Source organism: Dipteris shenzhenensis, chromosome 13, assembly GCF_047967505.1.
Source record: "Dipteris shenzhenensis isolate YYH24624 ecotype China chromosome 13, Dip_SZ_1.0, whole genome shotgun sequence".
Lineage (NCBI taxonomy): Eukaryota > Viridiplantae > Streptophyta > Polypodiopsida > Gleicheniales > Dipteridaceae > Dipteris > Dipteris shenzhenensis.
Window position 1 is genome coordinate 16,384,973 of NC_141608.1, and position 13,449 is coordinate 16,398,421.

General features: G+C 46.5%; 1 protein-coding gene across 2 annotated transcripts in view; it reads right to left on the reverse strand.

Moving 5' to 3' along the window:
- Window positions 1–13,449, reverse strand: part of LOC147895091 (DNA primase) — an 84,448-nt gene that overhangs the window by 44,987 nt on the left and 26,012 nt on the right. For both annotated transcript variants that reach the window (XM_087383844.1, XM_087383843.1), the window contains exons 6-7: window positions 3,376–3,550; window positions 3,068–3,150 (exon numbers count right to left, since the gene is read on the reverse strand). In XM_087383844.1, coding sequence (XP_087239970.1) covers window positions 3,068–3,150; window positions 3,376–3,550 — 258 coding nt within the window. The remainder of the gene's footprint in view (window positions 1–3,067; window positions 3,151–3,375; window positions 3,551–13,449) is intronic.

Consider the following 13,449-nt stretch of genomic DNA (forward strand, 5'->3'; position numbering starts at 1 on the left):
CATTTGAGTATTATCTTCTCTCTCCCTAGCCTACCCTCTCTCTCCCTCTCCCTCTCCACCATGTTTCTTCAAAAACTGTCTTGCTTTATATTACAAAAATCAGTCCCAAAGATAGGGAGATGCAACTACAACATCAGAAAATCTTGACATATGACAAAAAAGCACAATAATCAATATCCCCAGCTCTCAAGCCGGACTTTTTGGCTTCCTGCCTTGGGAACCAAAGGAGGTACATGCATTTCAGTTTCAGACTCTATTCTCCCTCTGGTCATTGGACACGGTACCATAACCCCCTCCGGGGCCCAGTGGGTTTTACTTCTGATTGACGGACGTAAGGTTGGTTTCCTCAACCTTTATGCTCTGAACAACAGAGGGGACCGTGTTTTGTTTTGGAAAGAGTTGCTCTCGTGGGCTGACATTGCGGATTCATGGATTATTGGAGGTGACTTCAACATGGTTGAGGCACCTTCTGATAAGAAAGGGGGCAGAGAAGGTGGTATCCACTCCCTTGAGAGAGCAGCCTAGGATGCCTTCTTGTTCAGGTTCAATGGCAGAGATGTTTGGTCAGATGATGCATTTCTTGCTCAGTCTCAGTCACTTTTGTTTTCATGGTCGAACCATAGGGTGCAAATGCCTATCCATGCTCGGATTGACAGATTCTATGTGGGTGACTGTGCTCTTGATAGAGGGGGGACGGTTTGCATTGCACCCGGTGTTTTCACTTTAGACCATTTTCCGGTAATTTTGTCCATTGCAGAGCCTCATCTGAGAGCACGGTCTCACAGTATCAGGATCCCAGACGCCTTATACACGGTTGAGACTCTCACAGAGGCAGTGTTGGAGATATGGGTTTCTCATATGCAGGGGGGGTGGCCGGTCCTTCACATGTGGCCACAGCACTTGCCAATATCAGCGACTTCTATCACTCCGTTGCTAGTGCTCGGCGAGGTGAGGTACTCAGGCGAGAGATCGGTATCCGCCGGCAGTCGGCAGCCCTACAGAGGGAGGAGCAAAAACGACCATCAGATGCTTGGATACACGAGCGCCTTGCTGCGGCAAGGGCTGACTTGCAGACCTTGCTTGATCAGAGAGCAAAATTTGCCTTCCATGCACGGGAGTCCTTTTGGATACAGATGGGAGGGAGAGTCAATAAACACTTTTTCTCTACACTTGGCCCCAGACATAGTAGAGAGAGTGTCAGGCAGCTTATTGACTTTGCACTCCCATCCGAAAACCGTCATGCATTTACCGACAGCTTTCTATACCTCCCTACTTTTCGAAGATCCGAACTCACAGGCCAGAGAGGTGGCTAGAGATGAAGTTTGGCAGAGTTTACCTATGTTGGTCACCCCAGAGATGTTATGCTCACTTGATGCACGCTTTACCAACACAGAATTCAAGAGACTGCTCTCTCTGTCCTTCATAAGGGCAAATGCCCTGGTTCCAATGGTCTTACTCCTCCTTTTTTTATAGCCTTTTGGGATATTATAGGTGATCATATTACTTCAGCCCTGCAGGGCATTTGGGACTCGGGTGAGATGCCTAACTCACTGACCGAGGGACTCATTCACCTTATCCCGAAAGGTGGCAACAAGAATTTTGTATCCCATTGGAGACCCATCACTCTTTTGGGCACTCTTTACAAAGTCCTTGCCAAGGCGATCAGCATCCGACTACAACCCCTTTTTCCAAACCTCATCCATGATACTCAGACAAGCTTTGTGCATGGCAGGAGCATTTTCTATAATATCTTTTCCTTTTGGGAAGCCACAGAGTGGGCTATGCAGAGTGGGCAGAGGCTAGCAGTTTTACTCTTGGACTTCGAGAAAGCCTATGACAGAGTAGATTGGGGTTTTCTTGAGGACACTCTTCTACGGTTTGGATTTTCAGATGCTTGGATCAGAGGGGTGGCCTCCCTTTACAGATCAGCCCACAGCCAGGTTTTGATTGGAGGGGTAAGGGGTGACAGGTTTCAGATTTCCAGATCAGTTCGTCAGGGATGCCCTTTAGCCCCCTTCCTCTTTCTGGTTGTGGCAGAAGCTATGAGTATCTTCCTTAGATCTCAGGCTGAGCTTTTGGGGCTGAGATTGCCCTTGAGACAGGAGCAGGAGCTTTTTGACAGTGAGTTGGCTGATGACACTGCTATTTTTATTGAGGCCTTCTTGCAGTCACTTGATTCTTTCCGGACAGCCTTGGATATTTTGCTCAGCTGCAGGGGCACACATTAACTGGCATAAATCCTTTGGCTTTTGGATCAATGATGAGGACACTCCAGGCTGGGGAGTTGACATTGGTTTTTCCTGAATTCAGAGGGGTGTTCCTATCAGGTATTTGGGATGCCAAGCAGGATTGGGACACGGTTCACACTTTGATAGCCATATGGGCTAGCATGCAGGGCCCTTCACGAGCAGCCTCTTCTAGAAGGACTATATTTCTTCGAGTTTGGAGGGGTTCTCCCTTTTTCTCGAAGGTTTCTACCGGATTGAGATGGCACTTTCAGCCTCAATCCTTTCTTTTTGGCTCTTGAGCTTTTCGTGCATTGCATGATGTATCCCGTATGGAAATTGCTCTAACGGTTTTTCTTTAATACTTAATAGAAGTCTCTTTTTGCAAAAAAAAAAAAAAATTTGGTTAGACATAAACACTCAACTCGAAGGACAAACTAGGTAAACAATTGCTTATATTTCCTTCCTTTCTGTACATAGACAATATTTCATTCCTTTCCATACATGTACAGTAAAACAAAAGGACAAACATTATAATTCATGTTCATGCATTCATGCAAGATCGATTAGTGAAAGAGTATAATCATAAAAACTATATTTATCACTATTGTAGAAATAAATCTCATGCAAACAATGACGGATTAAAGTATTAACTAAATAATAATAATAATCCCCAAAAAATGAACAAAAGTAAGCCGTGCTGTGGTTGAGCTGCAGAGAAAAGCATATGCACGAGGTGTAGGCTAGATATTTTCTTCAAGATAGAGAAGATACTTCAAGAATCTAGCAGCTTCGAGGAGTTTTACAAAGTAAATTAATAGTGGAAAAGTAAATATCCTCACCTCTAGAACAAATGCTCCCACATGCGAATTGTCTTTGAATGCAACATTTGGCATGCGGATTATAACATGCCTTGAAAACTTTTCTGCTAGCCAATCATGGTATAGCCAACATATAAATGTGGTAAGCATTTTACCATTAAAGTTTGCATGCAAGATATCCACAAGCAAGAAACCATAAATATCTACAAAGATTAACAGTTCTCGAGCTTCATCAAAGTAACTAGTTTGACAATAAACAAACATGAAATGATGGGCAGTCGTTCATTACAATTACTTACCAATATATCCATCATGAAAAGTATCATTACCTTTCGTTGTCGAGTCAAGCTCTATAGTCCATGATGGATCATACTCAAGGGAATATACATCTTGTAGAGCTTCAGCAACTTTCACTAACAAGAGATCCACCATGGCAGCCCCATTCAGTTCTTTATTTGCTTCCCGATTAAACTCTAAATCAAAGTAAAGATGGCATGGTGAACCCTGCATATATATAACCAACGATGAGTGAAAAGTGAGTGCCATCTCCTTATTGTTTGTACTTGAAAATCCTAAATGAAAACGAAAATTACATTTTGCTGCAGTTGTTAGCTCAAATTTAGGGTAAACAGAGCTGCTGCTCCTCCCTGCTCCCTTGCTGCCCCAGCCCCTCCCTCAGCCCCCTCCCTCGCCCTCAGCCCCTCCCCCTCCCCCTCCCTCAGCCTCTCCCTTCCTCCCCCTCCTCTCCCTCTCAGCCCGCCCCCTCCCCTCTCAGCCCACTTCCCCCCCTCCTCTACCTCTCAGCCCACCCCCTCCCCTCTCAGCCCGCTCCCCCGCTCCCTCTACCCCGCTCCCCTCACCCCCGCCTCTACCCTTCCCCCCGCCTCTACCCTCCCCCTACCCTTCCCCCACCTCTACACCCCTCTCCTCTACCCTTCCCCCGCCTCTACACCCCTCTCCCCCTACCCTTCCCCCGCCTCTACTCTTCCCCCCACCTCTACACCCCTCTCCTCTACCCGCTCCCTACCCCCGCCTCTCGCCCCCGCCTCTACCCCCTTCCATCCTCTCCTGCTCAGCTGCCCCCTCCCCTCTCAGCCCCCTCCCCCTTCCTTGCTCCCCCGCTCCCTCTACCCCACTCTTGCCTCAGCCCTCCCTCTTCCCCGCTCCCTACCCCCCGCATTCTTTTTCCTTCTTCCTGTCTCCCCCCTCTTCCTTCTCCCGCAGCATTTTTTGGAGCAAACAGAGCCTCAAAAGTGTCCGAGTCAACCTCCTCACCTCGATTGGCGATGGATATTCCGTCAACCAATCCTACTTCACCTCCATCGGCCGTGAAAACTATTACTTTTTCTAAAGACGAGTTGCAGCAGCTCAAGAAGGACGTAGAGATTGAATGCTCTACCACGTTGCTCGCACGCATCTTCGGGTCTCACCCTTCCAGATCCCAAGCCAGAGACTGGATGCTTGCGGCTCTCCCCCCAGACCTCACTCCATGATTGTTAGATGTTCGTCTTCTGGAATGAGGTTTTTTCCAGGTTGTTTTGGACACTCCAAAGGCTATGAGCACAGTGCTCAAAGCTGAGTTTTTACAACTGGGACACAGGAAGATCTTCTTTGACGCCTTTGATATTGGTTTCGACCCAATGGAGGCAGATAAGGAAGTCTTTTCGCTCTTCATCGAATTTCCCGAGCTTCCCCAGGTTTACCATCGACTTCTTTTTGTTATTAGGGAGCATTTTGACGCGGTTGCTGAGATCCCACCCCTCCCTGGGTTGCCATTGACTACAGTAGAGGCAACCAAGGCTGATGGGGTACCTAGAGTTAGGGTCCTCTGTAAGGATCCTAACCTCACGATGGACCATGTTATGATCCAGCACCCGGATGGTTCCTTTTTTCGCCAAAGAGTAGAGATTACAGGCAAGCACGACCAATGCAAGATATGCAGGACCATTGGACACTTTGCCATGGATTGCCCCAGGAAGAAGAAAAGGCCCAAGAAACCCTCTAGTACAACTACTGCCCCACGGCCTTGACAGGGGGGTGGTACAAGTCCAGCACTTGCTCCTCGGCCTCAACAGGGGGGTGGTACAGGTCCAACACCTGCTCCTCGACCTCCACATGGAGGTCCTCCTCAGGATGGTGGTATAGCTCCTACTCGCTAGAGTGCTCCTCCATTGAGCACTCCTTTGATACCGCCACCTTCTACCTCAGGTGCCTCTCGACCTTCTACCTCAAGGACACCCGACGCATACCAGTGGGTTCCAATTCGTGTGCAGATTCCTCCTTCAATTCACGAGGATACAGTAGTGGACTTTGCTTCACACCTCGGGTTGTCCCTCCAATCTCACCTCATACAGTTCGAGACGCTCCAGCTACGACCTCCCCGGTTGCAGCTTCTCCCCTAGAACCAACGGTGCCAGACACTCTCCTCAAGGCAGTAGAGGTCTCCGCGGCTGGGCAGACACAGGATCCAGAGTAGTCCTCACTTCCTCCCTTGGATAGGAGGAAGGGGATGGTTTACACTATTGATCCTCTTCCCTCAAAAGGGATCCTTCACACTCCGATGTCTAGCCTGATTTACAGGAACTCATTTTCAGCTCTAGCAGATGCTTCAGATTTCCCAAAGGAGGAGTTTGTGCCCTCTACTTTTGGTGAGCCAGTGATTGGGTTTCCTGTTGACAGGGCTTCTTCGTCACGTGACAGGGTTCTTTCCCCTGTTGATTTTCCGCCCCTTGGTTCCATTCCTCGCTCCTCGAGCTGGAGGTTTTCCCCTGTTGAGGGATTTGTTTCCGCCACTAGGTCGAGTAAGGTGTTCCACTCTACATCCTCCCAGTCACCTGCCTTGGGCACTAGGGGGGGCACTTCTATTTCAGTTTCGCAGTCGGTTCTCCCCTTAGTTGTTAGACACGGAGTCATTATTCCCTCTAGGGCTCAGTGGATTATTCTCTTGATTGGAGGGCGTAAGGTTGGCTTCCTTAACATATATGCCTCCAACATTAGAGCGGAACGTGTCATTATGTGGAAGGATTTGCTCTCCTGGGCCCCCATTGCGGCTTCACGGGTGATTGGAGGTGACTTTAACATGGTTGAGTTACCGTCACACAAAAAAGGGGATAGAGAAGGAGGACTTCACTCTTTGGAGAGAGCAGCTTGAGATGCCTTCCTTTTTCACTACTATAGCAGAGATACTTGGTTGGACGATGCCTTTCTTATTCAACCACAGTCCCTATTGTTCTCTTGGTCGAACAGGAGGCAGCACATGCCTATTCATGCACGCATTGACAGATTCTATGTAGATGATTGGGCACTAGACAAAGGTGGATCAGTATGCATTGCTGCTAGGGTTTCCACTTCAGACCACTTTCCTGTTGTACTGGCTATCTCAGAGTCTCACTTGAGAGGCCGGTCTGCCAGCATCACGATTCCAGATGCCTTGTACACAAAGGAGGACCTTACAGAGGCAGCCCTGCAGATATGGGTTTCTCATGTCCAGGGTGGGCAGCCATATCCATCACAAGTAGCTGCTGCCCTTTCTGGTATTGTATTAGCAACTTCTACCACTCAGTTGCTTGTACCAGGAGACAAGATATTCTCAGATGTGAGATTGGTGTTCGCCAGCACTTGGCAGCTTTGCAGAGGGAAGAGCAAAAACGGCCTTCAGATGCTTGGATTCAAGAGCGCCTTGCCGCAGCAAGGGCTCATTAGCAAATATTGCTTGATCAGAGAGCAGAGTATGCCTTTCATGCATGGGAGTCCTTCTGGATTCAGATGGGTGGCAGAGTCAATAAACACTTTTTCTCTACTCTTGGCCCTAGAAATAGTAGAGAGAGTGTATCCCAGCTTATTGACTCACATGGGGTTTTACAGACAGATTTTGATGATGTCATGCGCATAGCTTCAGATTTTTATGCCGCCCTTCTTACTACAGATCCTGACGAGGATGCTAGACAGGTTATTTGGCAGAGCATCCCCTTGCTGGTGAAACCGGATATGCATGTTTTGCTTGATGCACCTTTCACTAACATAGAGTTCAGGACTGCACTTTCAGCCCTTCACAAGCGCAAGTGCCCAGGTTCAGATGGCCTCACCCCTTCTTTTTTCATTGCATTTTGGGATATGATTGGACACTACATTACATCAGCCCTGCAGGGCATTTGGGACTCTGGCGAGATGCCCGAGACGCTCACAGAGGGTCTCATCCACCTTATCCCGAAATAGTGTCCCAGTGGAGGCCTATCACACTTTTGGGGACATGTTACAAGATTCTGGCCAAGGCAATCAGCCTCCAATTGCAACCCCTTCTCCTAGATCTTATTCATGACACTCAAATGGGATTTGTGCATGGCAGAAGCATTTTTTATAACATTTTCTCTTTTTGGGAAGCTTCAGAGTGGGCCATGCAGAGCGGCAAGAATCTAGCCATTCTACTCTTGGATTTTGAGAAAGCTTATGACAGAGTAGATCGGCATTTTTTGGAGGACACCCTTCTACGCTTTGGCTTTACTGATGCTTGGATCAGAGGTGTTTCCTCTTTGTACAGATCAGCCCACAGCCAGGTACTTATTAATGGGGTAAGGGGTGAGAGATTTCAGATTTCCAGATCAGTCCGTCTAGGATGCCCCCTTGCTCCTTTTCTTTTGTTGTTCGTGGCTAAAGCTATGAGCATCTATGTTAGATCTCAAGCTGACATCTTTGGGCTGAGACTTCCCATCAGAAGGAAAGAGGAGCTACTTGACAATGAGTTGGTAGATGACACAGCAGTTTACTTGGATGCCACACCACAGATGCTCACTTCTTTCAGGACAGCATTGGATTTATTTTGCTTGGCGGCGGGAGCGCAAATAAATTGGCATAAATCCAATGGCTTTTGGATCAATGATGAGGACACTCCAGTTTGGGGGCTTAACATAGGATTCACTTGGGTTCAGAGGGGTGTGCCTGTCAAGTATTTGGGGCTGCCAAGTCAGCTTGGATATTTCTTCCACGCAACAGTTTGCTCCCGTGTTGGAGAGCATCAGGAGGAAGCTCCTTTTTTGGAGCTCAGCCAAGCTGGATCTTGCCTCTAGAGTTGTGGTGGTCAACCAAGTCCTCTTGGCCACGGCGTGGTTTGTTTGTTCATGCTGGTGCCGTTCTAGGGACTGCATCACTCAGTTTAGGAGACCGATCAAAAATTTTCTTTGGAGTGGGCTTGATGGCACAGCAGATGTGTTAGCCAGGGTGGCTTGGGAGACCCTCATCCTCCCTACATAGGAAGGGGGTCTCAATATTATCAATCCAGATTTACAGTGCAGAGCTTTACTCTGCAAGATGGTGGTGTGGGGACTTATGCCGAGGCAGGAGCCGTGGAAGGCATTTCTTATTAGCAGCATATAGACGTGCACACCTTCTTCAAGAGGAGACTGGATGAGCAGTATTAGGTGGATTTTCACCACAACACGCCTCAGATCACCTTCGTCCCCTCTCATGGTCGCCATACTAAAAGCATGGGCCAGTTTCAGGAGCACTCTTTGAAGGATTCCTCCTTCCTCTCATGAAGAGATTGATAGGCAACCGATCATGTATAATGATAGTATATTGGATGATCATGGCAGACCACTTGGTGCCTCACTCTACATGCAGTGGTCCAAGTGGGAGAGGGGACCCGCATCATCTTTGGGGTCATGGAAAGCTTTCCGCAAGCTTCCAGAGGAGACCAAATCTCAGTTGACAAGACATCTCAGAGGGAGTGCAGGGAGGATCTTGTAGATTGAGGCAACCCTTCCAACGGATTGGATAGACACAGATGATATGCCACTCACTTGCTTCACTTGGGCAGGTACTTTTACGAGAGGCGGTGTTCCTCTTCAGGTTTTGGCCTTTCGAGATGCACATGAGGATGCCTTAGTCTTTAGTGTGCATGATGGTGGCAGATTGCTCAGGTCCACAGAGGACATCTTGCTTGAGTCTGCTTTTTAACCTATCAGGGTTGTAGGTCTTTTGGTGCAAGGATCAGATTCAGAGTGGTTCCTCGACCCAAACCCCCGGCTACTCTCCACTGGATCTTGGAGGCTTTGGCTCTACGAGGGAGTTCCCATTAGGTATTTGCAGTGGGACCCTGGAGAGTGGGAGTGGATTGATGCAGGGCATCAAGAGAAGAGCATCCCCTTCTTTTATTACACGGTCAGTAATGCCAAGAGATTCCAACTCAGTAGTAGAGGTTGGAGACCTTCCAGAGTTCCTCATTGGGAGACATTTGATATCACTGTGAATTTGCAGAGGTGCTTCCGGAAGAGACTCGGGAAATCCCACAGGAATAGAAATATCACTCTCTTCTTGGCTTTCTATCCATGGTGGGATTGATAAGAAACTGAATGAGACCGCCACTAAGCCTAGGGCTACATGAGATCAGTGTAACAATCATGGAGGATTGAACCATACAAGAAAATCCATAACGGGAGATACAACAATATAGGCAACACTCAATCAATCTATTCCAATGCTCGATAAACAATACAATGATAGACCTCTTATATAGAGAGTCTCAAGGCATAAGCCTACTGTGTGGCATCCTCTGATCCACATCCAACTTGTGGTGACCAATGTCCCACATCCATTTATGTAGTCCACATCCTCTTGTGTGGCTACCATAATTCCCACAAACATACCCCTCTAGGGAATTAACACAATATCCCAACAATTGGACATTGCACATTTCAACACCCCTCCTCAATGTACAATCATATGTGACCATCTCACCTCTCACCCCCAATGATTTGGCATTGCCAAACTCACTCTCTCAACACTCCCCCTCAATGACAAATTGGAGTGTTCAACAAATGTGTGTGCATGTGTCTAGCAACCTAGACACCTTATCATCCACTTTACACACCATGCTGTGCGGGCGGGACACCCAAGTGCTTTTTAGACACCCCATGTGTCAAGGAGAAGGAACCAACCCAAGTAGTGCATCATCAATGTACACTACTCCTGCACACCACAATCAAATATCTTTTTGAGCACCCGTGGGCTCGGGCAGAGGACCCTCATAAACATGGGTGAGAGAATTACATCCATTTTATGTTAATGCAAGGGCAGGGCACCCACAATAATCTCGGTCATGATACAACATATCCATGATTTGCCATACAAGCCAATGCTGCAGCATTTTTTCAAGGCGTAAGAAAATTAGAAAATTTTTCATGTACCATATAGCATAGTGGGATAAAAAAGATGGAGGAATTTTCATGAGTACAAAGGATGAGGATAAGATCTTTTGAACCACAAAATTTAGGGTGTCGTATAACCCTAAACCAAAGACCAAAATAGTCATCTTCTTCCCATCATTTTCACTTTCTTCCTTGTCATCGTCGTTGATATCAGATTTGGATTTGTCTGATTCCTCTACTGGTTCCTCTTCAGCAGGCTTGTCCTGCTTTGAATTGTAAGCGTGCATGGATTTCTCATACTCGGCTTTCCTCTTAGCAGCTTTGGCGACATAAGGAGCTTTTTCCGCTTCACTCAACGCTTTCCATTTCTCGCCTCCAGCTTTCTCAATGACGGATATAGCCTTCTCAGTTGGATTGTCAGCTTCAACTCTCCTCCTTTTCCGTTGACGTTGAGTTTCCTGTGCCTGCGTGTGCAGCTCTAGTTGCCGCTTTGCCCATTCTTCCTCCTCTGCATGTCGAAACTCTTCAGTTTCTTTCATTCGCTCTCTATCAACAACTAAACCTTCACAGATGGGATTCACAGCTGCCTCAGCAGCTTTTTCTTGTGGTAGATAAGTATCATCATTACTTCCTACCGTGGCAGTGTTCATATGAAAAACACTTGCTCTCTCGTCCAAGTATTCCATGAACAACAAAACCACAATAACCATGAAACCAGTTGGCATACCACGGTAACGGCTTTCACAGCTTCTACTTTCTCTGCACCAGCAATCTTTCCTTCAAATAGTGGCAATCTTCGATAGGTTCTTTTCTTCTTTCTCTTCTTGCTCATAAATTGTAGGTCTTTGTCTACAGTAGTGTATCCACCAGCTCGCTTGTTTGGTCTTCCTCATTTTGCTCACAAAATTGTGCTCTCCTTTTCATGAGAGAATCTTAACATGTGTCTTCCTCCATCATGAATACACGCCTACTCTACTCTTTGAGGATTACAACCCAACAACAAAACCATCACGACTATTAGTAACATAGCCAACAGCTAAATAATGGATTAACCATACCATGATAGCAATCCGTTTGCAACAGACTCCATTTGTAAAGCAGCAATCTTGTGCTTTCTCCAAGCACCTTCCTTCCTTTGCAGCATCAGTTCTCCTCCTCCATGGGCAGCTCCAATATTTAGCAACCCTCTTCGACAGCAATCTTTGTTTCCAGCATTCTTCATTGTAGCATCTCAACAATGGTCTTCATCATAAGCAGCAACTTGATTCTCAGTTCTAGCATAAGCTCTCACATAAACTCTCCCTAAAATGATATGAGTGTGCCATTTTTCTTTTTCTCAACTAATCATACTCAAACTCAGAAATAACAATATACACACACTAATCTACCTAAGCTTAGCGATGACCAGCTCTGATACCATGATAAGAAACTGAATGAGACCGCCACTAAGCCTAGGGCTACATGAGATCAGTGTAACAATCATGGAGGATTGAACCATACAAGAAAATCCATAACGGGAGATACAACAATATAGGCAACACTCAATCAATCTATTCCAATGCTCAATAAACAATACAATGATAGACCTCTTATATAGAGAGTCTCAAGGCATAAGCCTACTGTGTGGCATCCTCTGATCCACATCCAACTTGTGGTGACCAATGTCCCACATCCATTTATGTAGTCCACATCCTCTTGTGTGGCTACCATAATTCCCACAAACATACCCCTCTAGGGTACCAACACAATATCCCAACAATTGGACATTGCACATTTCAACAGGGATTGCAGTGAACCTTTGGAGATCCAAGTTCGGAGCCGACCCTACTTGCCCTCGTTGCCTCTCTGCTTTGGAGACTATTCAGCATTGCTTATGGGATTGCACATAGGCGAGGATGATTTGGATGGGGGTAGCCAGGATTTTCAGTCACTTTACCCACTCCCCATTCTTTATGACATGGGGCTTGGGAGAGAAAGGAAGTCATTCACGATGCCTTACTACCTCCATTTCAACGTCATACTCGAGGACCAGAGCTACACCATCCTCACCATTCACTTCCTTAGCCTTTCTAGATTATATCTCAAGCTTCTAAACACCATTGGTGATGCTTTTAGATAGATCCTAGAGATCCTTGAACTCCCGTGAATCCCCTCGTCCATATCAATAGTCGTTTTGAGAGAGATGGCATACCCAAAGCTCGAGACTTGACCCTAACCTCAAACACATTGGAGGGCTCAGATACTCTTGATGACCACATCTTTCTCTCGACTCTTGATGAGCTTCCGTACACACAAAGGATTGCCCTCTCTTTCGGCCACTTGCATGTACCTTGTATAGCCCAGTGGGCGTCCCAACACATCAACAAAAAATTCATCCCACATGATGGGTTGTCTATCCCTCACCTTGAGTCTCAAGAGGAATGTATGTGAGGGTTGATTTGATCTGATGCCATGCTCTAATAGCTACCACCAGGAGGGAGGATAATAGAAGTTTGATGTGTATATCCAAACAATCAACTCGCCTAACACGATGTTCACGAGATGTCAAGATCAATGATATTAAAGACACCTCATGTAAGGGCAAGATGAGAGTACTCTAGGCCACTTTCATCCTCGTGTCTTGTGTGCCCTTGAATATCAAATAAAGTCTTGTATCAATCTCCTGAAGAACATGAGAAGCACCACCATGAAGTAGTGTATCAAGCAGACGCTAAAAATATCTAATTCACCACAAGGACTCTTGAGGCTAAATCCAAGGTCATGGAGCTCCAATACCTCCTAACATTCTTTCGTACTAGAGCAACCTAACAACCCAAGTATCTAACAATAATACCCCTCTCTATCTATCTAAAGCCAAGCTCACCTTCCCATCCTGGTGTGGTTGCATTGCTCACCCAAAATTCACCCAAAAAACAATATATTCATGCCATGCCCCTATTGGGAATAAAAATCTTCCAAGCCGGCTTTTAAACAACAGAGGTTCTTGGGGGAGGTCTCTAGGAATTCAATTGTGTCATCTACAAGCTCATTGTCAAGGAGTTCTTCGTGATTCTCAATACGAAGACAAAAACACAACAATCTATGTCTCTACGAGTGGAGAAAGTGGCATAGCCTTAGTCATGAAAAGATATAGCAACCTTGGTGACTGATCTAATAGGATCAATAATGTTAAGTCCTCCCTATGCTTGGGGCATGATCACCATCTACCAAGCGAAGTGTTCCTTATAGCATCCGAACTTGCACATAAGAAATTGTGCACTC